General features: G+C 47.0%; 1 protein-coding gene, 1 long non-coding RNA gene and 3 other non-coding genes across 11 annotated transcripts; all 5 read left to right on the forward strand.

Moving 5' to 3' along the window:
- The first annotated feature begins 289 nt into the window (after window positions 1-289).
- Window positions 290-11519, forward strand: LOC125716658 (oxysterol-binding protein-related protein 9-like). 6 transcript variants are annotated; one of them, XM_048989226.1, is made up of 24 exons: window positions 691-748; window positions 1259-1314; window positions 1792-1842; window positions 2014-2092; window positions 2451-2527; window positions 2606-2701; window positions 3217-3264; window positions 3387-3416; window positions 3500-3550; window positions 4654-4747; window positions 5706-5810; window positions 6155-6314; window positions 6545-6624; window positions 6797-6915; window positions 7018-7103; window positions 7331-7508; window positions 7741-7825; window positions 7937-8047; window positions 8292-8355; window positions 8438-8578; window positions 8747-8825; window positions 8920-9011; window positions 9139-9274; window positions 10121-11519. In XM_048989226.1, exons 3-24 carry the CDS (start codon window positions 1804-1806, stop codon window positions 10193-10195), a joined length of 2025 nt encoding a protein of 674 aa, XP_048845183.1. In that variant the 5' UTR covers window positions 691-748; window positions 1259-1314; window positions 1792-1803; the 3' UTR covers window positions 10196-11519. The 6 variants fall into 6 exon arrangements, with proteins under 6 accessions (XP_048845179.1, XP_048845182.1, XP_048845180.1 ...); XM_048989222.1 differs by lacking the exons at window positions 691-748; window positions 1259-1314 and adding an exon at window positions 290-411; XM_048989225.1 differs by lacking the exons at window positions 691-748; window positions 1259-1314 and adding an exon at window positions 445-615.
- Window positions 11520-12529: 1010 nt separating this feature from the next.
- Window positions 12530-15223, forward strand: LOC125716680 (uncharacterized). Of its 2 annotated transcripts, XR_007384375.1 has the most exons (8): window positions 12530-12586; window positions 13043-13078; window positions 13280-13314; window positions 13529-13565; window positions 13744-13783; window positions 13988-14010; window positions 14139-14264; window positions 14451-15223. It is a non-coding gene; the product is annotated as an uncharacterized LOC125716680 (long non-coding RNA). The 2 variants fall into 2 exon arrangements; XR_007384374.1 differs by lacking the exon at window positions 12530-12586 and having other exon boundaries at window positions 12593-13078.
- LOC125717185 (small nucleolar RNA SNORD74) lies at window positions 12879-12958 on the forward strand. Its single transcript, XR_007384498.1, has one exon. It is a non-coding gene; the product is annotated as a small nucleolar RNA SNORD74 (small nucleolar RNA).
- On the forward strand, window positions 13603-13683 carry LOC125717186 (small nucleolar RNA snR60/Z15/Z230/Z193/J17). Its single transcript, XR_007384499.1, has one exon. It is a non-coding gene; the product is annotated as a small nucleolar RNA snR60/Z15/Z230/Z193/J17 (small nucleolar RNA).
- On the forward strand, window positions 13831-13906 carry LOC125717180 (small nucleolar RNA SNORD79). Its single transcript, XR_007384493.1, has one exon. It is a non-coding gene; the product is annotated as a small nucleolar RNA SNORD79 (small nucleolar RNA).
- Window positions 15224-27472: the final 12249 nt, after the last annotated feature.

Here is a 27472-nt window from a genome sequence, read left to right on the forward strand (position 1 = left end):
GAAAAACGACACCAATCAATTTCATAAAATATGCAGAAAATGTGTATAGATAGAGATATTCACCCACATAGGAGGTCAAAGTACCACCGAGAGGAAAGACGACCCTTGTGGGGGGGGGGGAGTTTTGGTGTCATCAGAACTGTCAGGATTCCTGGCCTGGAAATGCTACCTTTTTCGTGTGTCAGCCGCAGGCTGCGAAAAAGACGGTATTATAGCGGATCTGCGTGATGACCAAGCACCTCCCCGTGCCCTTTAGTTACGGCGGCGCTCCTCCTCTCAGTATCCAACACATGCACAAAGATGGCGTCAATTATGGAAGGTCCTCTGAGCAAGTGGACTAACGTCATGAAGGGCTGGCAGTACCGTTGGTTTGTTTTGGACTACAACGCCGGGCTGCTCTCCTACTACACGGTATGCGCTGTGATCGCGGCTGGTTTGGAGGGAGGCGGGGGAGTGCGGCGATCCTGGAGCTGGGAATCTCAGAAGGCAGAGCGGAGGCTGGTCTTACTGGGGCTGGACTGCCGGTGCCAGGGCTCCTGGGGCTATGTGACGGGGATCCCGGCATGTCACAGCCAGTAGACGTGCACCTGGCGAATCGGAGCCGCTTATCAGCAGGTGCACATTGGTGTCACCACGTAGCACGAATTTCTGTCGTGTTTTAAGGGGCCGGACTAATATGATCGTGTCCGTTTGCTGTTATTTACCAGCAACCGAGTGCATTTCTGGAGCTGTCAGCCTCTTTGCCATGGTAATGCCCGTATTTACCATCGGGCTGCATACTCTGTGTAGCATTCTGGTAGCTGCTTTCTTACCAATTATGTACTTGGATTTTTAAAACAGAAACGGCGGATTCGACAAGCGTGAACACGTTCTTATTTATCTGTATATTTTATATCTCCGCGTTTTCTTATGTAAAAGATGTGGCTACTTGTGGTATCTTGGATAAAACGCATTTTGCTCATTGGCTAAATGCATACTGACACGCGACGATAATGTCAGCCGCAGCCTGCGCAAAGTTCAAGTGCAAGTTTCTGCGCTCAGAAAATGGAGAAAATTGAGAATTTTATTTTTATATGTTATGCTAGAACAGCTGATGCTTATATGCGTAAGTATCTATATAACGCAGGCATAAAAGAAGAAAATGAATACGCTATATAACGTGTATGATACTGCGGTACCGGTTCCAGGATCTGACGAAATGTGATTATGTCAGGAGAACCTGCTGTTATTTTGATATATTTGCCCTGGGATTCTGCAGACGTGCAAGATGAAAACTAGTAATTGCCGCATGTTATACACTTGAACGCATAGCAGGTAAAAGCAACGAAATTTGTATTTCATAATAGGAATGCTGATAATCATATAAAGAACGACGGCAGTTTTGTAAAGTTGATTTTTGAGCTGCAAGTGCGCCGATAACGCAGTTGTGTGAAAGCAGCGCCCTCTAGTAGTCGTGCTCGTCATTACACAGCGACACACTGCTTAGTGTCTCCTTGCACTGTGTCGTGGTCCTTTATAAAAATGTTAAACCAATGTAAACTGCGTGTCGCTCTTAAATCTACTCAGATGTGCACAACTCTGTCAAATGCTTAAAATATCAACTTATTTCAATAATTTAAAAATTAACAAAAAAAAAATAATCAACTTTTTACGTTTGAAATGCCCCCTAATTAGCAGTTAGCATTCCTGAGGAAAAGTAAGTCAGCAGCTGAAGTATATGGCATATTTTGCCTCCAGCAAATCCAGGGTGTCACTTAATATCTTGCTAAATGAGTTTCTTTTGCTGTTTAGTCCAAGGACAAGATGATGCGTGGCTCTAGAAGAGGCTGCGTACGCCTGCGGGTGAGGAGCTCTGCTTTTTATCCTGTGCTGATGGCACCATTCCTTCAGCATTTTTCCTTCATATCACCACATAATATTTGCTGCAATTCTCCTGTTTCTTTTCTACATTTTTTTGTTTCCATAATGTGTGATGGAGGTAATGTGTGTCTCTGTCTGACTGCTCCTCCCCAGGGAGCTGTGATAGGTATAGATGATGAGGATGACAGCACATTTACTATCACAGTGGACCAGAAGACCTTCCATTTTCAAGGTACTTTTAACCATGTAACATATGCCCCCTATGGGAGAAAGTGGGAATGACAGCTATGCAAAGCAATTTTGAGAGCTTGGTGCATAAGCCTCTGGAATCTCCTAGCTCTGAAGCTCGAACCCTGAAATCCTGTGCTGCCGATTCTGATGCGTTTGTGGAGTATTCTGGGCTGGCAGTTTCGTTGCTGCATTGAGGACAGACTTTGGCGGGTGCAGAAAGCCGCAGCCCCCCCCCCCCCCCCCCCCCACGCTCTCAGGTGTATGGCGTGGGAGTCACATGCTGAGTCAGCATTCGGTCTCCTCTGCCACTCCGGTCAGGCTAACGGAGGCCTACACTTCACACGCGCGTCTACTTTCAGCCCGCGATGCCGACGAGAGAGAGAAGTGGATCCACGCCTTGGAGGGAGCGATCCTGAGGCATGCCTTCCGGCTGCAGGTACGAGTCCTTTTTTTGACTGAACATTAGCCGCTCGTGTGTCGTGTTCCTAACCCTCCTTCTGCCATCGTGACTCAGGAGTCAGAGTTGGGCTTCGCTCTCACTGTGGAAGACTTTGACAAGAAGCTGGCGGAGGCTGATGCCTACCTGCAAATTCTCATCGATCAGGCAAAGGTACATGGGGAGTCAGCATTTTATATTTTAACGGACCTTTGCAGGCACTTGTGTCCATTGCATGCTGAGAATATCCTAATATATTTTTAATACAATATGCACAATTTTTCTACATTTTAGATATATTAATTTTTAGCTAGTAAAATTTGATATTTGGTTTTATTACGATATACAGTGTATTGTAGTATAGTTGTAATAGTCCACATATAATTAGCACTTCTCACTTGAGTATTTGCAATCTTTTTATGTTGAAGCCAACTTGGCTGTGTTTTTCACACTGCCCCCTAGTGGCTGAGCTTTATTTGGATGACCAAAGTTTTCCTGATTGTTAGCAGCTGCCAGGTTGAAGGGTCCTGCCAGGCCACCAAAGCTGTTTAATCTGCAAGAAAGGGCTTGCTGTGGGATGTGACCTCTGGGGGGATTTCATTGTGGTACCCCTCTCACATCACTTGCACTGTTGTGACGCTGGCTGGTGTATCCCTGATAGACCTGATTTTGCGTCCTTCCTCCTGCAGGTTTTTGATGAGAAAGTGAAAGACTGCAGAGAAGGTGGATTGCATCAGGTAAGCAAGCGCTGAACCCATTCCCCAATGGCGTTGTGGCATCTCCTTAGTGTAGCCAATCCTCACATCTGCATCACAGTGACTAACCTTTTTCCATTTTTTCTGTTCTTCCCTAACCACAGAAAATTGAAAATCTTAAGCAATCAACCTGTGTAAGTATCATATTCACGAAACAGCCGTTTACGGCTGAGCCTCTTGAATTATGATGAAAATGATGACGTTGTGTGTTTTTCAGGGGATGATAGAATCCATCAAGCACTGCATTGTACTACTCCAGATTGCCAAGGTAAAGAAATATATTTAGAGGTTAAATTGTGCCAGTAGTTCCCAAGTACAAACGCCAGTTGCATGTAAACGGCAGCAGGTTCGCAGTTCCCCATCATCACCGGCTTCTGTAACTCGCTGCATCGCTGCTTTGAAAATAACACTTTCTTCTAAACATTTGAAGAACTAGAGTAAGTAATTGGAAAAACTCGAATGGACTCATAGTAAGTCCAGAACGCCAATGACCTCATCGCCTCCTCCTGCCACTAATACTGACAAAATACTAGTTTGGTAGAACTCTTGTCTCTTCAGATGTAGGGTTACGTTTTCTCTGCACTCTTGTCTCTCTCTCGCTTCCCTGAGTTTGTAACGTTGGGCGTACTAGGCCTTTTGTGACTCCAGTCCAGCTGCTCCTCGCTGATAATTAGCATCTTCTTGTTCTAGATTTAAATAAGCTCCCTTCTGGTTATTAGGAGGTTAACGCTCTCGGCTCCTCACCCTGAAACGCGTCCCTGCCTGATCTTTGATCCTCACAGTTCTTATATCTGTAACTGTCGTTGAGACTTTCTTTCCCACGCATGAATACTGCTCAGGCTTCATTGGGTCCTTCTTACTCTCCTCTTACTCTAATAATTTTCTCTGCACGTAGTCAGACATCTTGAGGGTTGTTTACCAAAACTGGCTCTGTCTCATCTACTTGTGGATTGAGAGGTTTATGATGGTGTGGTAGTGCACAGTCAAAGGGTCGTTCAGGGTACATTTCACTACATCTTGTACTTGTATTACTATGTATGTAACAGATAAAGTGTCTTGATCTTGATCTCTGTGGAGCAGCACTGGAACTAATTTTGTAAGCTATTGAAATCCACCGAAGATTTAACCTGGGACAAAGGTAGTAGCACTACCAAGCTGTTGGATGTTGGTCTTCTTAGTTAACCGGTCAGTCGCTGGTTAGGTACTGGTTAAGTAAAGAGCTGCTCAGGTGATATTATTTGTCTGAGGATTCCGGGTAGCTGCTAACTAGATCCGGACTATTCTGCGAGTTTCTCCTGGAGTGACAGTGTGTTTAAACGGAGTGTTTTGTGTTTGCTGTCGTAATTCTGCCCTTTGCCTCCGTCACTGCAGAGCAGCATTAATCCTGTAGATGGCATCCATCCTCTTGGCCCCTTGGAGCTGACAATGGTCAGCGACGTGCTCGCTCAGGATGAGACCCCCACAGGTACACCCCCACCCCCACTCCTGACCTGCTGCTTATCCCAGACCTAATGCTAGATTCTATTAAACCACTGTTTCCCAATTTGGTCATTGGGGACCCAGAGACTGTACATGTTTTTGCTCGGTCCGAGCTCACTGCCGGACAGGCCACGTCCAGCAAAAACGTGGATTGTCTGTGGGTCCGCAAGGGCTGGATTGGGAAACACTGCGTTAAATGAAGGGCAAAGCTTGAATTTCACGTTGAAACCGGACACAGCTGTTCTGAATATGGGAAGCCCCCCCCACCAGACCTGTTTTGTCTCTGTCACTACTGTGGTCTGAGAAACACTGGGTCTTATTCAATTTGAGGTCTTTGTTGTGGCTGAGAGGCTAAGGGCAAAAAACTCCCGTAACCTCATCTTGGTAACAGAATAGTCAAGGAGCTTAACATAAGACCAAAATATGTCAAAGACCCCTGAAAGGTGCTCTGCAAGCCCTAATTTTCTGCTTCAACAAAGCCACGGCAAATGGCGGAAGAGTAAAATGATCACTAATTCTGGATAAACGTGCCTGTTAAAATGGAGAGCATATGGCTAAAAATATCCATTCCTGGGTGAGCAGCTGGGGAAAATAGATGGATGCATATCAGCTTATGAATCATTTCTATGGAAATAACTGGAAATTAAGTTGAAATTCTGTATTCTGTTGCAAGAATATATTATGTTAAATATGTCCAGCTATGTTGTTTCTTTCCTTACTGGCATAATCAGTGTTGTCATTTCTACCCATTACTGTTTTTGGCTTCTCAACAGAGTACCGTTTCTGTGGTGACTGTTCCCAGATTTGTAGTGGGGGGGGGGCTTGTTTCCTGTTTCTAAAGTTTGGTGGTAGATCTGTCTCCTCAAAGAGGCTCTTGTGAGTGTCCGCTTGGTTCAGGGTGTGACTGAGCCATGCCCACCAGCCTGTCTCTGCCGTCCCCTCAGACATCGCCCGTGTGGACCATGCAGTCGGGCAGCTATCCTCCTTGGAGGTTGGGTCCTTGGATATGGAGGTGGGAATCATGAAAACGCCCACAGCCAACATCACAGGTACCAGAGGCCACCATACCAGGGATGAATACAGGGGCGGGGTCACAGGAGCACCGGCCTCAGTTGAAAGTTGATTGGCCCCCAGAGTGCCCTTCCTCAGTCACTCAATGATTCAAGAACACATCATTGGCTAATGATGAGGTTGGCCCCTCTGTATGGATTATGGCTCCTCTTACGCCCTTCCTCAGTGCCAGAATTGTATCATCATACAATAATTAATGTCATTTCATCTTCAATGCTGCCCATGTATTTAGGAATGTCTTTGTGTGTTTGGTTGGCATGACTGGCCTGTGGCGATCACCTGTTTCAGCATCCATCCCTCCGTCCTGCTCTTTCTGCCGCAGCCGGACGTCTTCCCTCATCTGGCAGCAGTGTGCTGTTGCCGCGCCGCGTGGAACTGCCCCCCAGCACGGTGCCTGAGTTCTCCTACTCAAGCAGTGAGGACGAGTTCTACGATGCTGATGAGTTCCACCAGGCCAACACCCCCCCGGGGAGCCGCATTGCGTGAGTTTGGCGTGTGGGAAAGTCCCAGCCTTCTACCATCTCCTTAAACCTTGTCTGGCATAGAAATATAGACCAAAGATGGATCAGAGATGTAGTCGTTGAGGTTGGAATGTGAGTGAATGTACAGAATCTCTTAGTAGTGCTGGGATTGTATTGAGGTTGTAATTTTCCCTATTGCTTTTGTAATTCCCCCATAGTTCTTCACTTACCCCAGTCTCTTTGCCCATCAGTGGTGCAGCCACAGGTCTACAAAGGCCAATCACCAATGATTCCCTCAATTCCTCTATTTCCAGCAGCACCACAGACGCAGGTAATCCTCCCAGTTTGGGTTCCCGTCTCCAGTGCACGGTGCTTATTGATCTTCACATACATCACCCTGTTTCCTCGTTTGACTTAGTTCATCGTCTATGCCTTTGGTTTTCGGTGGTCTGACTTGTTTAAATCCCTACAAACTGCAACGAGAAATGGTGTCGTGTCGGCAGATCAGTTTGACAGCGAAGACGACGGTGACGATGAGGGCGAGGGGGCGTCAATTGAGGAACACAAGAGCGTCATTATGCACCTACTCTCCCAGGTGCGCCTGGGCATGGACCTCACCAAGGTAACCTCTTCCCCTCTCATCTCTGCTGACCAAACTTCTGCCACACCCTGGTTGTTGTCATAGCATTCAGCTTCTCTTCCTGTCCTTGTTTTTCTCCTCTAGGTGGTCCTGCCAACATTTATTTTGGAGAGAAGGTCCTTGTTGGAGATGTATGCTGATTTCTTTGCCCATCCAGACTTGTTTGTTAGGTAGGAAGCTGGCAGACGGCAACAAAAACACAGAATTATTCTCAGAACATCCGTAGTGTGTTGAATGTCACTTCCTTCAACAGCTGATGAGTGACCTGTTGGCAACTCAAAGAACCAGTGTTAGAACTTAAGAATTTTAAACTTGGAAATGGAGTACAAATGGCTTCTGAAACTGCCTTGGGGATCTTGTGTCGCAAACGTGTTTTCGGTATCTTTTCCGGTGCCAGCATCGCAGACCAGACGGAGCCGGCTCAGCGCATGGCTCAGGTCGTCAAGTGGTACCTGTCAGCCTTTCATGCAGGGCGGAGGGGCTCTGTGGCCAAGAAGCCATACAACCCCATCCTGGGTGAGATCTTTCTCTGCCACTGGGAACTGCCTGCGGAGGGAGAGGAGACTACAGCAGGGGTGAGGAAACACGTCTGATACACCCTAAACTCTTTGTTTGCTGGTTTCCTCTTATAGGCTAATACTTGGAATCTGAGTAACTTGGGTGAGGTAACATGACGAGATAATTGTAAGAAACTCCAGTCTGATTTCAGAAGCCTACGCTCTCTTTCAACGTCAGTATTGGCTGGAAAAAATCTCTGAAAATGCATGAATGACTAACTGAGGAGTGTTACTGTTGGGCGTCCTTCAGGACCTCGTGTCTGACGGCCCTGTGACATGGTGTGGGAAGAACAGCGTGGCCTTCGTAGCTGAGCAGGTTTCGCACCATCCCCCTAGTGAGTGTGGTTCAGCCATGATAGCCTAGCAAGCCATGGGAAGCATAGGGTAGCATGCAGCGATACCAACTGGCACCCAAACTTACCTGGCCACTCTCCGGCTTCTTCTAGTATCTGCTTTCTATGCGGAGTGCGTCAACAAGAAAATCCAGTTCAACGCCCACATCTGGACCAAGTCGAAGTTTCTTGGGATGTCTGTTGGGGTCCACAATATTGGACAAGGTACTGAATAGTTTAGCTTTTGTTTTTAAATGATCTTCGAAAGTGAAATATGAGCGTGTGCCATGTTTCTGTGACGGGAGTCTACTGGTGTGACAACAGATTTGAGAACCGACCAGAGGATGGAAGTCTTGGCTTCTTGTTTAGCATGGGAGTTAAAGGGTATTTCTCAGGACTGTAGCAAGGCTCCTCTATGGCAGTTTCTAGTTAATGGGAGCACTCTGGTGTCTCTCCTGTCTCCTTATAGGCTGCGTGTCCTGCTTGGAGCATGATGAACACTACATCCTCACCTTTCCCAATGGTTACGGCAGGTACGCTGCTCCGCTTTTCCAAACCATGCATAATCTTCCCTATGAGTCCCTCTGGTCTGAGTCATCTTGTCTGCTGCTCCAGGTCCATCCTGACCGTGCCGTGGGTGGAGCTGGGAGGGGAATGCAGCATCTCCTGTTCCAAGACTGGGTACAACGCTAGCATAATGTTCCACACAAAGCCTTTCTATGGAGGCCAGACACACAGGGTGACGGCCGATATCTTGTAAGTGATTCTCTCTGGAGAGGCACTATGTCACTGTGTCCACTGTGTTGATGATGAGCTGCAGTATGGATTTTATGGGGTTTTTAACATTGAATTTAATGCATTTAGCTGAGTACTTGCCCCCTTATGGTTGTATTGAAGATATGCTTATTCATCACCTTGATGTAGTGCTCCTAATGACAAGAAGTCATTCTGCTCCATTGAAGGAGAGTGGAATGGAGTCATGTATGCTAAGTGGATCTCTGGGGTGAGTTCTGACCGCTGAGGTTTGTACAAACCTACAAGTCAAGTGTGTCTAGAGTAGAAGCTCCCTGCTGAGATAGAGTTGTCTTTTAATGTAGGAGAATTCCTTATTCATTGACACAAAGAGGATGGCCATCATCAAGAAGAAGGTCAGGAAGCTGGAGGACCAGCTGGAATACGAGTCTCGGAAGTGAGAGAACCTCATCTTCATCACTATTGTTTCACCAATCTGGGCTCTTTGTGGCAGTGCTAGCCATTTGGCATGGGGGGCGGTGGGGGGCTCAGTGCTCATGTCTTCATCTCTCTGTCTTCTACAGCCTCTGGAAGGACGTGACCAAGAACCTGAGGCTGAAGGACATTGATGCCGCCACGGCGGCCAAACATCAGCTTGAGGAGAAGCAGAGGGCTGAGGCCCGAGAACGGAGGGAGAAGGAGATCCAGTGGGAGACGAGGGTAAGGGAGAGGGGTGGAAGCTGTCCATCGCAGTGCTCTTATAGAGCTCAGTGTTACAGCCACTGGGTTCTTCCTATGGCGCTTCTCCACTGGCATACAGGAACCAGACTGTACCTGAGCTGTACCCCGAAGAGAAACTAGTTACAGCACGGTTCCAGCTCACTTCATTTTCCACTGCAGAAGGGTCGACTCTGTAAAGGTGTTACCGGGTTTGGAGAGCAACAGTAACATAACACTGAAGAGACGCTTATTTACTGTTCACACTGTGTACATCATGATTTACTATGTGCTAATTTCTGCTAGCATGTCTGTGAGAATCTCCATCGTATGTTAGCATCAAATGCTAACAGAATTAGCATCCGCTTGATTAATTTTGCATTCTGAATTCATTCCAATCAGCTGTTCTATAATACTTTCAGTAGGAAGTTGGGAATGTTCAAATTTTGAGTTACTGGGAATGCATCAATAGATTGTGATGTACAATATTACTAATAATGAATCGTATGTAGAATGTACCCTTTTCGTCTTCAGAGAATCCATGCATATTGACGCAGATCACCAATATCCTAGTGCATTTCAACCAATCAGATGATGGTGACGCAACCAGCTTGGTTAAGTCACACTTTTGGCCCAGCTAGTATGTAGGACCATGTCATACCTTGGATAATTTACAATTGAAAACAGTCAGTTCACGGTACAGGTTGATTCTTGGTGGCAGTGGAAAAGTGGCAGTGATTTTATTTATAGATTTAGCCCGCTGCAGGAGGATGGTTGACAGTGGCTAGAGCGGTGAGGACGTGCTGCGATGTAATACCCGTGTCTCTGTTGACATGAACCTGTCTACAGCTCTTCCATGAGGATGGTGAATGTTGGGTGTATGATGAGCCACTACTGAAACGGATGGCCATGTTGAAGCACTGACAACCAGTGGTGGGGACAGAGCCGAAACAGAGAGCAGAAGACAGAGGGAGCGGAAAAAAAAAACCAAGGATCATCCCAGAATTCCCTTCCCATGGCAGCCAACGGATGGGATATTGGCATCTTCTGAGGGCTTCCTGCAGACCCCTCCCATAGTCCACAGAAAATATAGATGTGGCCAGGCCTCACTGTCATACACTAGCACGTACTTCGGGACCAGGTCGAATATTAGTGTGGGGGGGGTGCGGGGACTGTGCTGTTCGCTCTGTATCTCAGGGATAGCGGTGACCCACCAACGGTCATGGACACTGCCTCTGTAGCCACCCTCGCTGGCCCAAGGAGGCAGCTGCCTAGCTTGCCTTTAGCAACTGTTATGTAATTCTTCCCTCCTTCTTTGCGATGATCTGAGTGAATGGCTGAGAGTGTCGCTTACCCACAATGCTCAGCGTCTTACTGTTATCATTTTGCACATCGATATCGAGGCAGGACAGTTAGAAAAATGACACATTTACCAAGACACTGTGAGATGGATACTGTTTTAACAAGTGGTAAATGGTTATTAAATGCCTTGTTTTGTTCGTTTCTACAGCTGACAACGACTTGTCAGTGGAGAAAAAGCTATTTTCCGTTGTTTGGGTGGAACGGAGTTATGATTCCCTTGATCAGGCCTATGCAGTTTCAGACATGATGTCCCATACGCACAACGTGAACTGACAATCACCTTAAAAGCCGACAGGTCTCATTACTTTTCTGGTTCCAAGGGGTAATGTATTGAGAAAATTATATCCTGTCTGTGAGGGTATGGGTGTCATGTGCTGCTGTCTTAAAGCTAATTTATACTGCTGTGTAGAATCTACACCATAGGTGGCTGTGAAGCCACGTACTCTCCGTTATAGCATGACGCCTGTAGTTACACATCTGGGAAGGTGCATGTTAGGGTATGGAGTAGGGTATACGGCTATGCAGCTACCTATGGTGTACATACTATTCAAAAGCGTAAGAGTTTGTGTCCTGTCAGGAGCTTCATGGTGATTAAAGATAAAGGTGAGTTAAGGAGCCCAACTCAGAAATAGCCTACTGTTAAACCTCAGTCTGTTTTTTCCCCTCTAACAGCAAAAGTGGATTTACCTCTTCTCCTGAAGCACTTTGCAATGACTATAGCAATTTTATTTATTATGTTTTTGTACATGATATCGATAGAGGCCTTGCAACAGTTTAAGCGTGAGGAAAAACTGCCTTTATTTTGCTCCAGTTACACATCACAATGTTTTGGGTGACCGTATTGTCATGTTTAATGATGCAGACAATTAAATCTTCCACTGGGTTATATTTGTCTGTCATGAATAGTAAATTGTTATTCGATTCTAATTATTTTTATATGGTGCCTTTCAAAACAGAGTTGCCTGAAGGTGTTTTACATGGGTGTGTTATGATATATTACATTATTAAAAGAGAACAATACAAAAACAGGGAAAACGAAAGAGAAAAAATGAAAGCCAGATGTCAACGGAGGAGAGGAACCAAAAACTCTCAAACAGAGAGAAATAAAAATCTGCTGGGGTTACAAGGTCAACTGGCTGCCTAACCCCCCAGGGCAAGCTAACATTACTGAAAGCAGAAAGAGTGGGCTTGCTTGCGAAAAGCAAGGTGTAAACTGTAATCAAGGTTAATGCCTAAGCCCATCAATGAGTCTGTTCTGCATTCTGGCCTGAATGGGTGCAGGGTGCAGATCGAAGTTACACGTTATAGTTCGTAAGTCAGATCCGCAATATGGTACCTTTCCAAATCTGCAAGTTTTTGTGTAATACAACACTTTGCATTAATAATAATTAGTAACGGAACGATGAAGGATATTCACAAATCGGAATCAATTACGTCAGCATCAGATCTCGAGAGTTAAACCATTACTCTTTTAAGCAAAACTGAAGAATATGGTTAATATAGCGGGGAGCTAGGGTTGTCTATTGCACTTCTATCCATCTCTAGATGCCAAGGACGTAAAGGAGAACGTAACTGGACCAATTAAAATACGCTTCTAAATCGCGAATTTGAGTTTTTGCAAATCCGGAAAGCTGCGCACCATGACAACTAAGAACACAATAACTTTCACAAGTGACGGCGAATCCGAATAAAATCCCATTGCAAACATAGGATATATTTTTTATCTTCAGCAGATGTGAACACGTAGTATTTGTAGATCTATTGCCAGTGTGTCTGCATAACCGGACTGGGCCGTTTATCTTCAGGACCAACCTGAATAAAAAAAACCCGAAATAACTGCACAGCGCTGATGGTCGCCAACACAACCCCACAATTCCCATGATGCAACGCGAATGGCTATTAAAACGGTAGACCCGCTCTTCTCCGTCCTTCTTTCATCGCAGTCTAGTGGAGGTATGTGATGTTATTTCTCTGGCGTGGCGCCATTTACGCGGTAATCTCGGTTTGTTTAGTATTACTCGACATTTAATGACTTTTTCAAAACTATTTTCTTACGGTGGTATTCTTAGCACTTCACGTTTTCGGTAATTTTAGGTTGCATTTTTGTGCGTGCGGGCGTACTGATGAACACGTGTTTTGGGGAGAAGCTCCTAGGCCTAATATGGGCCTGAGTTCATAGCATAACATCTGAAGCAGTTATGTGCTGTGAGTAGGTACCAGGTCTTGTAATCGTTTTTAAGCATTTCACAGCTGAATGTGATGAAACTTGTGTTGGTAGGGACATCTGAGAAAGTCTGATGAATTGCCAACCTTTCTGACTCGGCGCAATGAATCCGTAGATGATGCGTGATGATCATTTGTGTTGTGTTCAGCGTGAAGCTAAATTGCTTTAACCGTCTTAAATTGCAGATGTGGCTATTACCGTCATCGGTGTTTTACTATAAGGTGAGTTTTTTTTTTTTTCCGCAGTGGCCTTCACGAAATGTGCGTAAAAGAAACTAACGCCGGTGATGATTTTATTGAGTAAGAGTAGTGGACAGAAGAGGTTTCTGAGAAATCTGTAACTGAGGCATGCCGTATTTAAGGAATGGCTTCTTGGTTATATATACGCGCTAAATCGCTTATATCGTGTTCATGCTGATGCAGGTTACCATGTCCTGTGAATGGCGACGATGTCAAAGGTAACAATTTGCTTTATGAATGTACTTTTTCCGTTCTTTATGTGTATGCTGATCATGCAGCAAAATGGCTTCTGATTCCTGTGTAACTTGCACTTATCCAGACTAAAACGCTAGTTACTAAATGTGAGAGATGCAACTGAAATCTCGGACTTAAGTGATTTGGACAGTCTGGGTATGGTGGCTGTACTTACTCAGTCCTGCCCTTTGTCTGCAGGTGACTGCATGGGTGATGGTGGAATGTTATCAAGATGGTGAGTTGCTTTCGTTAATTGCCTATTAACTCTGTATCAGATACAATGATGATTGCATAGTTCAGCAGAGAACCTGTGAAGATCCATGCATGTCTTTCGCTCCTAGCTGATGTATCTGTGCTGTTTAGTATGCTACACAAGTGCAGTACGTCCCGATCTTGACTCTGTCCTTCCACAGGGATGTTGGTGACTTAAACCGACTCCAGCAGACTCGGCAGGTGAGAATCCTGCAGACTTGGGGCTGCCTTGGTGATTCCTCTACCATAACTGTTCATGATGACCAAAAAAATAATGGGAATCTCTCTGAAAAAGCATGAAAGAGCCTTTTTGGACTGAAACTACCTGTGGAATGTCTGTGTTCTGATTGGTACAGCCAGTGTACTAACTGGTCTTTCCCCCCCCCCCTTCTTGGCTGTGCATAGCAGGAGGCTGGGATGTGACCAGTGTGAGTTGCCCTCTTTCTATTTGAGATTTATGGTATGATTTGCATAAATCAGCAGAGAATGCATGAGGTCTGATTTACTGGCTTGGTGTTTCCTGACTGAGTCTAATGTAACTTCTCTCTCTCTCCAGAGGTTGGATGTCCTTCCCGTCAGTGTGGTACTGGCATCTTATGCTGTATCCCAGTCCTGTGATGCCAGTAGATGAATCTGGAACGTGCCGAGAGAAAGGAGCAGAGGTTCTTTGGAGAACCAGTAGGTATGAGACCCTGTCAGACAGCTGCCTCACACCACTGGAGGTTTGGGATGAGTGATGAACCTAATTGAACTCTCTCACTGAGTAATTGATGACATGTAAATTCTGACTGCATCCCTTAACCGTTAAGGTGCCCCCTACTCCAGTGAATCTGGTTTCTTAAACCCCCCTCAACTCTCTCCCTTACAGGAACCAAGATGTGTGTGACCATACTACTTATTGAAGATTCCCTCCCACCTTGTGTCCTCTTTAACATCAGGAGGATGCGTCCATTTCTTTCCACTCAGGCTACCCAGATACTTGTCCAGTCCCTCGTCATCTCATGCCTTGACTACTGCAATTCACTTCTAGTGGGTTCACCAGTGCACGCCATCTGTCCCCTCCGACTGATTCAGAATGCAGCTGCTTGACTTGTTTTCAACCTTCCCAAGCTCTCCCACACCACTCCTTTGCTGCACTCTCTCCACTGGCTTCCTGTAGCTGCCTGCATCAGATTCAACACTGATGCTTGCATACAAAGCCAAAAATGGTCTGGCACCATCCTACCAAAGACCTCATCACACCCCGCACTACACCCCGATCTCTCGATCCTCCAGCACTGCTCGACTGGTCCCACCACCCCTCCAGGCACAAGGAAGACGCATCTCGGCTCTTCTCTGTCCTGGCACCTAGTTGGTCACCTAGATGTCCGAACAGCTGAATCCTTGAATGTCTTCAAGCGACAATTTAAAAATATTCCTTCAGAAATCTGAAGTAGTACTTTAGCATCCTACTCTTAACAAGGAAGTTGCACTTTCCCAACAGAGTATTCAGATAGATGGCAGTCATAGCCTGGGTCTTTGAGCTAGTATCTGAAATTCATTGTAGTGTCTGGCTTGCACAAGTGCTTTCTCTGGCTAAGGTTGTCTGCCCAATGCTGTAAATGTATCTCTCGGATTGTACAATAAATTTCATAACTCTTATGGAACATGCATTTTTCATATTTTGCTCTAACTTTGTTCATGTGGCTTTGGCTCTGGTCCTATTTCTGAATCATACAAATGATGGTCTGATCTTCCACAAGATTTGATGGATTTTAAGTCTGCTTGGTGCTGCACTAACAAATGTATTAAACCTAGTGGCCATTACAAGATGGGTCACTAGGGGGCATCACTTAACTTAACATCTCACTGTGGTGTGACCATGCCAAAGCCTCAGGTTGGTCAGTATAACTGTCTTTTGTGATTAGCAGGTCAGTGAATTTTTTTTTTCTTTTTGGTAACGGCTAAGGTAGTCTGCCAGGTAATGGTTGTATTTCCTTCCCAGTTCCTGTTACCTTTTCTCTCCTGGTCCTTTCCTGCTGAGCAGTGGGTTTGCACTGTAAGGTGGTGCAGCTGCTCTGTGGTTTGCTTAGCAGTCATGGCTGAAACTAGCCTAGGCCTCCCTGAACTTGCATTACCCATAACCGCTTTACTCCTTGCCTGATGCGGCCGTTTTTTTTTTTTTTTCCCCTGCACCTCATTCCCTTTCTTGGGGGTTGTTCCATGTCCTGTCCCCATATGTCCTGTATGAATTTGTGTTCGTCCTTTAGCTTGTCTGGTAGGACTTCATGGGCTCATAACATGTCCTAGCTTTTCCAAAAGAATCTCTCGCCTTGTTTTGCGAGACGCTTCATCCTTGGACTCCTTGATGTTCCACACGGTCATTACCAAAGTGCGTGGCCCTGTGCTGTTTCAGGGTACCTCACCTTCTGCAAGTTGTGTCATTCATAAAAATAGCTCAACTGCTGACTCTCCTGGCCAGAATAGGACTGGATCTTCCTGTACTGAAAAATGAATTTTTTACAGTGACAGTTTGCAAGTGCGCAATGCTGACACCAGTCTAATGTACTGAATGCTTTTGTGGTGACTATATAAACCATTTCCTGTTTTATGTCTCGAAATGAAAGGCCATAAAATCATGTGAAGGGTACGTAATTTAACAGTTTGAGTAATGTTCATTCTGGGTTCAGAAAGATAGGCCATAAATAGTATCAAGCACGTGAATGGGCAGCACAGGGAAATCCTCGATGTGGTATTTCAGTGTAAGGTGATTTAATTTCCTAGCAAGTGTGCGAAATCACAATTACTGTCCCAGTGATGTGACAAGAAGATGCGGTACTCTGTCTTTCGTGCTTTACCACTATGTCCCAATGACATGCATTTTAACATTACATTTTCAGTCACTTTATTCTTTGACTTTACATAATGGACACTGAGAATAAAGCCGAAGGAGAAGCCGAGGTCACACTGTTATGTGTGCTGAGCTGGTAGAGCACATGAAGTGTGACTGATCTGGCTGTCGCTCACTGAAAGGAGATTGTGCACAATGTTGAAGACATCTGCATCTGTTCAAAGCACTAAGCCTCAGTGCTCCCCAGGCTCCTGTCGGAATCCTCCTCTCATTCACTGGCTCAGTTTGGGTTACGGCCTCCGGTCTCTGGCCTTCAGTGCCTAATAGAAGCATTATGTATAATTGGCTATGATTCAGATCATGATGAAGAAAGGTAGGGACCTGAGCTCAGAGCCGGCGGTCATGTTGAAGCAACATCAGTGTAGCTTCAGTTCCAGCCGTTAGATTGTGTGTGAAATATTCCTGGTCTTCCTGGGTTTGGATACCTTTCCTTTTAGAAACTGATCCTGCTATCAGCAAGGGTTTTGGTTAGCTGGTGACCTTAAGGCCAGCTGTGTGTGTTTATGTGAGAGATGAGTCCTGTGCGTAGTGTAGACTTGCCACATACACACCTTACATATAAGTAAATACAAATAAATTGGTCATGAGAAAACATACTGAACAACACGGGCTATCACACATTTATTGTCTATCAGAGTTAGTACGTAGTTCCTGGTGGTGTCCTCCATCTGCCGCTGTCACATGGGTCCTGAGCTGACACTGGATTGGCAGTTCTTAGCTTCTGGCTGTAAATGGCATTATGGGAAATATGCAGAGGAGCAGGCTTGCTAAAGTTGCTGTCGAGGTTGAGGAGGGAATGAACGTATATAGGCTGGTGGGTGTGTAATGGCTTAGGAGCAACCTGATTGGCTGCCGTCTGTCTGCCTGTCTGTGCCTGCTGTACAGGTGCTGGAGTTCTGCACAGCAAGTGTAGACAGGCAGACACGCGACAACTCTGCTGAGTCACACATGCCGCCCCTCACAAGATGATACATGACTCACCAACCATGTCAATGTGGCACCTCCCCCAACAGCAGCCCTATGTGCTAACCACAGTGGCCAAAAGGTGGCGCAGCGGTTAAGGAACTTTACATTTAACTGTGTCAACGTTTCATACCAAAACATCTCCAGAACCTACAATAAGAAACTCCTTCTTTCATAAGACTATAAAGCAAGTATGAACTTCTGGTTAAACTGGTTAATGATGCAAATTACTGTCAGATGTTCGGGCTGTTTATTAACCTTCAAGAAGCTTATCTAAAGAGGATAGCATTTCTCAAATTGTTCTGTTATGTTGTTGATTCAATATAACAAGAACTGATGCTGACTTTCTGAAGCGATTTAACGTTCTCACCTGTAAGATGTGCTGCAAAAGCATTTAGTAAATGACCAGATTCAATGAAAACTTACAGCCAGTTCCAACTGCACCTTGTGGCCCGACAGCCCAGTCATGGTGAAATGCTGCATCCTGTAGATGAGGTAGGTTTGTCACATGATGACCTGCCCTGGTTCGGTGGGCAGCTTTTCACTAGACTGGCGGTGATGGGTAATGGGGCAGGGGGGGAGGCAACCTCCTCTGGTCCCGATACTTCCCACATACCCAGCCCCATGTGTGCTTGCCCCAAGGGGGGTTTCCTCTGGGGGGAGCGGTGTGTGAGCTCAGGCTCCCAGAGCAATGCTGCTGGGCGCAGCTACGGCAGAAATGCGGAGGCATCCCCGCCAGGGATACACGCCTGCTAGGCCTTCAGCCGAACCCCCACCCCCCCGCCTTTTTTACAGCTGCTGACACAACGCCATACATCAGCCCCCCAGCAAGGTCCACTGGGAGTTTAGGCATTTGGGCGAGAGGTCAGTTTGGAGCTGCCTTGAATCACACGAGCTCTTCTGGTCTCACTCATCACATGCAGACGCTCCTGCTGAACTGCACTCTCTCTCACACACTCACACACACCGGGCTGAATCATCAACCCCCCACATGCAGCCCCCACACGCTACCTCATATGCAACCCCCAGTTGCAGCTTCACATGCAACCCCCACATGCAGCCCCCACATGTTGCCCCCCGAAGGTATTTACCCCTCGCTTCAATCTGTCCCCTCGTACAGCTCACACTGCCTCCTCTCCCATCACGTTATCCTACCTCCCATGATGCTCACCTTCACACTCCATCTCTCTCTCTCTCTCTCTCTCTCTCTCTCTCTCTCTCTCATTCTTATGCTGAATCTCTCTCTCTGTCACCCCCTCCCTTTCCCCCACCTTCCTGCCATCTTTTTTCCCCATTTCTACCCCCGCCTGCACATTCTTTCACCCCCCTTCTTCATTTTCTCTCTCTGCCTCTCTCTCTTCCTCCTGTCTCCAACCCCCCCCCCCCCCCCCCGAAAAAAGCCCATGCTCTCCCTGTCTTCGTTGGGACTCCTGCCCTGAATCCCCCCCAACCCCAAAGAGGCCTATGTACCTGCCACCCCAAATCGTCCACCTGTTTGCACCTGAGCAGACAATGCAGCGGACCCTCATCGACCCCCCCGGCTGTCTATCAGACGTCCTGCCCACCCCCCTGTGCCGTGGCCTCCCATTCTGCAGTCACTACACCTCCATAGCGGTTCTCCTCAGAAGCAGCGGCCCGCGTCCATCCACTCGCGGGACGTTTAAATCCAAGCGTGAAATCTGACACCCTCTCAAGTCACGTAAATGGTGGGGGGTCGAGTGGGACCCCCCCCCCACTTTGCGGCACCAGTGTTAAAATCTCGGCTCCTCTGCCCAGTGGGGGATCCCCCTGCGGCGGTGGACAGTGCCCACATGGACGGAGCCCTCCCATGCACAGTCTAACCAATGTGCAGACTACTGTACACCAGAATAACTCTGAACAGGTAGTCTGAACACTGGGACGACGGAGCAGGAGCCTGTGGCGTCCCCAAGGTGCCGGTGTCCCGCAGGAGAGTCCGGGGTCCCCCTCTCTGGGTGTCCCTCTCCACGTCCGCCGGCTGTATCGTCCCATTCAGAGCGTCCTGTTCCGGCGCTGCCGTCCTGTCCGCTCCCGGGCCTTGCACAGTATCCCACTTTGACGTGGCACGTTCGCTCAGACGACTGGGGAGTCTGGCAGCTCGTTTGGGGAAGGGATGATATTTTAAAAAAGGGCTGGGGAGGAAAGGGGGCGGGGCCAAGCACCCATATAAGGATTGACGTGATCCTTGGGGGAGCAGCTCCAAACGGTCGGCAGCCCCCCCCCCCACCGGTTCTGCTCGCCTCTGCCCAGTTCTACCTCCTTTGTGGGTCGGGCCCAAACTAAGCATGTTTTTTCCACTCGCTTGCTCCGTCTGTCTCTCTCTCTCTCTCTCTCCCTCTTTTCACTCCCCGTTGCTGTAAAGCGGTAACAGATGTTACAGACTTAACGCCAGGCAGCCGTTTAATCGGGCCCCCCCCTCCACACACACACACACACACACACATACACACATACACCCCCACCCCCAAAAAAACTCCGGCAGGAAGTGGGCCCCTCTGGAATGGTGAAAGAAAAAAAAGATGTTTAAGAAACAGAGGGGTGGAGAGAGAGAAATAGAGAGAGAAAGAGAGAGAGCGAGAGAGCGAGGTGTAGAAAGTGCTACAGTGCTCAGTAGGCTGAGTTCTCGTTCTCCACCCTTTCCCCACACGCTACCGCCAGCATACACTCCTCTCCTCCTGCCTCCCATCCTCTGAGCTCCGTACGCTCCTCTCCTCCTCCTGCCTCCCGTCTCCGTCTCCTTCCTGTGCTCTTTCTGTAACTGAAACTGTTTCCTGAAGCCCCTTTTGGGGGGGAGGGGGGATTTACAAAAGAAAGGGGACTTTTTTTTTTAAAATTGTTGCATTTCAAAGTTTGAGGCAGAGTAATGACTTCCACATGTGGCCGCTCCGACTCCTCCTTCTCCTCCTCCTTCTCCTAGAGTAAGAGATGCTGTGCGCTTTCCTCAAGGCTCCTTGGAGGAGATCCCCTCCCCAAAAGGACAACCGTGTCACTGGATCTTAGATTTCCATGGCAACACGGAGCAGGGACGATGACAAATGTAACGTGTCGTATGTTTCTGCCACTTTGAAGTTCAAGAAATTCCAATAAACTGAGTCAGATGAGTCACGGCTTGCAGGTTGGTGGAGGGCATTAAGTGCTTCTGCCCGTTCTTTGAGGTGCGAGAGGTCGCGGTTAGAGGAACGCAGATGATTTGTGGGTATGTGGTTGGGTCTTATTTTCTGATCAAACGGTAAGTATTGATTATAAATATGTAATGGAGAGGTGTTCAGTTTGGTTCTTAAGAGGCAGTAATAAAGCTTTAGGCCCAAATCGAATATATGTAGCAGTGAGGTTTATTTATGCTGTGTAAACGGAGGAAGAATTCACTACTATAGACTCTTGAAGTCACTGAGGGAATTTAAGGTTAGTTCATTGCTTAAGCCATGGAAGATGGTTACCGTTATCATCAACACACGTTAATCTTGGTGGAGATACCTTTTATGAACCTGGGAAGATTGCCTCTTCGGGGGGGTGAAATTGGAGGTTCACATTTAGACATCTGGGAGGCCTCTGCAGTAATCTCATAGCTGGCTTTTCTGTAACTTTTTATGACTATAGCCAACCGTGACTGTAGACCTCTCTCGAGTCCCATTGCGATGTTGACTTCATAGGAACCTGTGCTGTAGCAGAAGCAGCTTCGGTTTTAAATGATGGGGAATCGGCATTTAAGAAGAACGCAGCGATGCTGATCGTAGGATCTAAGGAAAGGCTTTCTTTGTCTAAAGAGCACCAAGTCCTCCAGTCTGCCCACCTGGCCCTACTTATTGCTAACAAGGTAATCAGTCTAATCAGGACCTGCTGGGGATGATTTAATGCAGTGTTTCCCAACCCAGTCTTCAGGGACTCCCAGATAGTCCACATTTTCGCTCCTACCATGAGCTGGGAGGGAGCAAAAATGTGGACTGTCTGGGGGGGGGGGGATCTCCAAGGACCGGGTTGGGAAAAACTGATTCAATTCATGTACGTGCTTCCCCAACCCCCGCCAGCAAATTCTTCTATGTCCATCTCCTCCTGTTATCAAAACTCTTGATTTAAGCGAGTCCATGTTCATCATTTCAAAGGAGAACCACCAGACATCACATGACACCTTAACAGCAAACAGGAAATGCAGGGGATCGATTTTGAGTTTACTGGAGGTCAGAGCGATGGTTTGACTTTTATGGTTCTATAGAGTTGGATATAAAAGTTTAAGCCTTTTTTCTCATTTTTGCTGTGGTAAGACCAGAAGCCGACTTTAATTTTTTTGAAACTCATAAAACTACCTTTACGTTTCCCAGTGTGTCGATCATGCCAGAAACTTATATAGTTTCCAGTAAACGTTTGAACATCTTCTAGTCTTCCCATAACTTTCAGCATGGAAGATATTTGTGAAATCCAGGTTATGAGCCAGACATGGGGAGGCAGTCCTGACATAATGTAAATATTACAGTTTAGAGCTGCTTTTTTCAACGGACAGAGGACAAATAATCAAAAACATGCGTGACGGTCTATAATATGGATGTGAAGAGAATGTAGCCGTTTTTACGGAACCTATTTCGCAGCTATAAAAATGTCACCCGATTCTTTGAGTATGTCACATTACTTCAGTATACTACTACTCAAACCATACTTTGGTGTGGGGCCCCTGATGTTTCGGGGGGGGCTCTGTTGGCTACAAACAGTCAGTACAACGCATATGAAATATTTGTGTTCCTTATTTAGGAGACGCAGAGGCAGCATGCTCTGCTAATCAGCTAGCTATCTTCTACACTCAACAGCCAATGTTAACGTCATAACATTAATGTCACATGCACGTAAAATGATTATATTTCAGTGGCACCTTCAAAAGGATAGGGAGTCACTAACAGAAAATCTGCCAAAGCTAATCAGCTTTTTCACAACAAACACTGAAACGCTTGATGAGGATGCAACAAACTTTACAGACACGGGGGGGGGGCATAACAAACAAACATGCCCTGTCTCTAGTTATGGGTTTTGCTTAGCCAATAGCAGGATATTTTCCTGGAGTGCTGTTCATGGGGAGGGGAGGTCTCCCACTGAGCTGGACGCCTCCGTGTCCCCAAACTCACCGCTGCCCCCAGCTTCTCCTCATTTCCCGACTCCCCTCATCCTCTCATCGTCCTGGAGACGAGATCCGAGCGCCTGCTGGACATCCTGAAGATCTGTGTAGGGTTACAGGCCTAACTGGCTATTAGGCATCTTCAACATGGAGATGATGTGAGATGCAGGGATGAGCCTCCATCATACTGTTAGGTTAAATTAATTTGCCATTGTATGCTTAGATACCAAGCAGATTGCCTAAGTGAATCAAATCATCACTGATTCTATGGTCAAGTTGACGAGAAGCACCAAGGCTGTCTACAACTGCCGTAGCTCATCCCGTTTTCCTAAAGTTGGTGTTTATGGTTAAAGGTTTGAGGGGTGGGGTGTACGCTGCATGCTGCAGCATTGTGGCGCCCCCGATGGGTGTGCCAGCACATCCAGGAGTGGGAGGTCCTCTTGACAAGCAGATTCAAGAGCTGGGGGCAGGGTGGGGGTGGGGGGGAATGCATACAGTTTGTTTATAATTTGTCCCGTTTGACTGTCCTCCGAGAGCGAGCATGATAATCCAGGGCCAAACAAATCGGAGTGCGGCCCAGCCACAGAATGGGGGGCTTTTTCTGTTAGGAAAGAATTCTCTGGGCTGGCCACAAAGCGGGGTGGAGCGTGGGGGTGGGGGGGGGGTGAAGGAGCGGCGAGCCAGGAATGTGTCAGGCCATGTCCTACATCACGGCATATCGGCGCGGTGGGCTAGCGGCTGTGCCGGCCGTCACGGTTCCCACTCGGCGGGGACCGGCATAAAAATTACCCAAAGAAAGGTTAAAACCATCTGAAAGTGGTGGATTTTTTAGAAAGTGTAGACAGTATTGAACAGAAATAACTGTGCGTGTATGTGTGTGTGACACCGCGGTAGGCCGAGTCTGTCGCCATGGTCAGCAGTCAGGAGAGTTCTGCTTTCTCCATTAACCTTCAGCAGACACGAAGCCTCCTTAGATGCAGTCAGGAGGACACCACCGGCTGCTCGACAGCTTGACTACTGAAACCCTTCAATAGCTAAATGCTTTAAACACCTCCAGAAAGCTTTCCTTTGCCCTGTGCTTTGTGCATTTTATAATTTCTTTGGCCAGACTGACACTGTAATCTTGGACGCAATCCATGTTGTTAGAAAACGGTTTAAGCAAATGTTTGGAGATATTTATTTAACTTTCATCCCCTGGTCACACTGTCCGGTCTGGGTCACGGATGTTCGGTTTTGTATGTTGATCTGAAGCCTGGATTCTGGCTGCGGAGGATCTAAAAGGAAGAAGGAGCTTTGAAAACGTTAACTTGCCTCTTACCTGGTTACCTGATGGACTGTAAGATTGGGTGTTAGCTATTGGTGCATGCTGAAAACATGTGTTTGCTCAGGGTAATGGGGGCCCTCCCAGTTCTGGGGAGAGGAGGCGGAGTTTTCTATCAAAGTCAGGTGGCCTCAGGGATGTTTGCAGACTCGATTTTGTTTGCTCTACCAGATGAAATGATTCAGAAAACATCTGCTGTGAATACGTAACACAGGGGGTCTCGCTGTGTCTGTGCTTCACTGTGTGTGTCTGTGCTTCACTGGGTGTGTTTTTACTCCCTTGACAGTCTGTGCCTTGCTGCTTTTGCCTGTTTTCCCTTGTCCGTCTGTGTCTCACTGTCTGTGCTCCCTCGTTTGTGTTTGTGCTTCACTGTGTGTCTGTGTCTCACTGCCTGTGTCTGTGCTTCACCATGTGTGTCTGTGTTCTCACTGTCTGCGTGCGTGCTTCATTGTGTATGTCTGTGTCTCACTGTCTGTGTCTGTGCTCCCTCATCTGTGTCTGTGCTTCATTGTGTGTCTGTGTCTCACTGCCTGTGTCTATGCTTCAGCATCTGTGTCTGAGTTCTCATTGTATGTATGTGTGCTTCACTGTCTGTGTCTTGCTATCAATGTCTGTGCTCTCTCGTCTGTGTCTGTGCTGTATTGTTTGTAGTAAAGGCCCAGGGTGGTCAGACCCCCCCCTCCCCCCCGCCTGGTGTGATTTCAGGAATGCGTACCAAGACAGCCGTTACTGGGCTGCAGGCGAATCCCAGGAGGAGGTGAACAGCTGGAGGGCCGTGCTGATCTGCGCTGGGCTGTGCCCTCAGAAAGCCTCCCCAGGTCCGCCTGCCCCCCCTCCACCCGGTGGGTATGGAGACTCATGCTTCGTTTTATAAGGCACTTTTTCCCAGTTGTCTTTGCCACTCTACTGTGTCGCCGTGATGAATGTGAAGCACACAGGGGCTTCTCATTGTTTATAATCAGCACCCCCACCCAACACCGTCACTCAGCCCCACACATACCATAAAGGGGGCTGGTATCATCTTCGGGCTTAGGACCCGCCTTGGCTCCCCCCCTTCTCTGTCTCCCCCCAGTCCCCTCACAGTTCCCCATACGACAAATTTAAATGGCCTTTTTTTTCTGCTTTGCCAAGTGTCACCTAAAGCTGTGGCATACATTTGTGTCCTGGATATTTCTTTATCACCCGTGAGACAGAACACATCTTGCTCTTTGTCTCCCTGACACCATTCTGTCTCCGGGTCTTTGTGGCCGATGCCAGGTGGAGGGAGGGTCAGAACTGTACTCCTTCCCACTCCTCTTCCCCAGACCTGCAGTTGGAGTGGCAGGTACAGAGAATCGGGTACCTCACTGGCTCTGTCATCATCTTCTTCTGATCACTGTTCACCCTTAGTGACTTCACACTGTCTCTGCCACCCCCTATGGACAGCTGCTACGTGGACCCAGTGCCTCACACAGGTAATTAACTACCTGGGCAGAAAACATTTACAAAAGAACTTTTTTTGTGTTCCTAACTACTCCTAAGGGAAGCAAAAGGATTTTTTTGCTGATATCTTCAGTATTTATTATTTCCAGATTACAGCTGATTCAGCACTCAGCATATATATTTATACATATAAAAGATGAGTGTGCATGGTTTTCTTGTCAAAATGCCTTTATCCATATCCAGAGAAAGTACCTTGTTTAACTATAAGGCAGCTGTTTTGCGATTTGCACATGCACTTCAATGTCCACCTACTTAAACGTCACACCACCTGCTGGTACAAACAGGTATTGCACATAAAAAGATTTGCTGAACACATCCTCGTTCCCCGGCTTCTTCCCCTTTCCAGCTGGAATAGCACTTCCAATGCCTTCCGTTGCCCCCTCTTCCCTCCCAGGATCCAGGTGAGCATGCGGAGAAAAACAACTAAAATCCCCACAACTGGATGTACATACTAGCCGAGCACAAATTTCACTTTTTCATATACATTATATGGAAAATACTGGAAATCGAAACATTTATATTAATTTAGTTGATGTTTTTATTAAAAATGATGTACAATTGAGAGGGTCAGGACAGTTCCTGGAGCAGCTGGGGGTCAGGACCTTGCTCAGGGTCCAATAGACCCTGCTGACCACAGGGTTTGAATCTGTGAATTTCCGCAAGCACGTAGCCACATAGTAAAATTATTGGTTTGAACATTTGAACACCCCCAAAATTTGTGGTTTGAACTCCCTGGTCAGCCTACCAGTAATCTACCGAGATGGACCTAAGCCGGACACCCCATGAAAAGCATGGCGCAGGGCCTCCCGCTGAGGTAAAAATGGGTGATAATTTTCCTTAGATTTGTGTCAGCATCTTACTTTGATTAACCAGATTAAAGAGTTAAAATGGTGAAACCCACTTTATTAATTAGTTTCTCGGACTACATTTCTAGAAATCAGTCTTGATAGGATACGTCAGTGGCATGATTCTTCAAGCTTGGAAATCTACCTTAGGATGTTTGGACTTGCTGAGCATGAGTATTTAGATTCCGCTAAAATAATAACAGAGTTCTAATAAGCAGAGCTCAGTCCTGGTGGCTTGTGCAGTGAATATTTCTTTATGACTTTTCCCCCTCGCGCTCACATTGGAGCCGGAAGCCTAGCAGAGAGGGGCTGACTCCTGATGTTTTTGAAATACACATTCCTGTGGGCTGCCAGCTTGGGGGACGACAGTGGTAACCAGACCTGGGCGGGTTCCCTAAGCCCCGCCCACACGTGTCGTCCCTCCTCCCCCACACGTCAGGCGGTAGAGAGGGCCGATAAGGTCTCTGCATCTCCCTGACTTTGTGTTCTCTGTGTCTGTACATCATTAACGGCTAATTAACTCCACATGAACGGCCCCATGACAACATCAGCGTCCCACATGATTTTTCCTAGAAGCATGCTAAGCTGACCCCCCCCACAAGGAGCTTCTTTTCTTTTGTTCACCATCCCTCCCTCCACCTCAAGCCATCCTCTTCTCCTCCCACCATATAGCACAGCTCCGTACCTTTCATAACATTAACATTGAATGTTTTTCTCTTTTTTACCCAAAATGCACCCCTAAACCACAACCCTCCCCCTCACTGAACTCATTTCCATTCTTTTCCATTCTCTCCCCCTGCCAGTTTTACCCACTGTCCCACTTTTGTGCTCCCCTCCCCATATTTACACTCCTCCTCTTCCCAGCCAGCCCACTCTGGCCTACCCAGGGCCCCACCCCATGTCGCCCCCGCATGCCCCATTCCCAATGTGCTGCCCCCACTGTACTTTTAACTAGATACCGGTTTCTGCTTGGGGAGGTCATGTGACCTAATGATGTCGTGCCCAAACTCTTAAATAACACCCATGTGTGTGTGGCTTATGCTGCATTTACAACTGGCTCCGACTGTGTTTTTATGAGTCGATGTAAAGTACAGCGGTAACGTGGACCGGAGCCACATGGCAACCAAACGGATGAATCAGGACAGGGCTGAGAGCATCACAGGAGTAAAAAGGAGGGGGCTGGACTAACTGAGAAGGGGTAAACTAAAATAATATTTTCAATGTGGCTGATGAGGCAGGACCCAGAATAAGTATGACTGTATTGGTCCAAAGT

This window comes from Brienomyrus brachyistius, chromosome 21, assembly GCF_023856365.1.
Source record: "Brienomyrus brachyistius isolate T26 chromosome 21, BBRACH_0.4, whole genome shotgun sequence".
Classification (NCBI taxonomy): Eukaryota; Metazoa; Chordata; class Actinopteri; order Osteoglossiformes; family Mormyridae; genus Brienomyrus; species Brienomyrus brachyistius.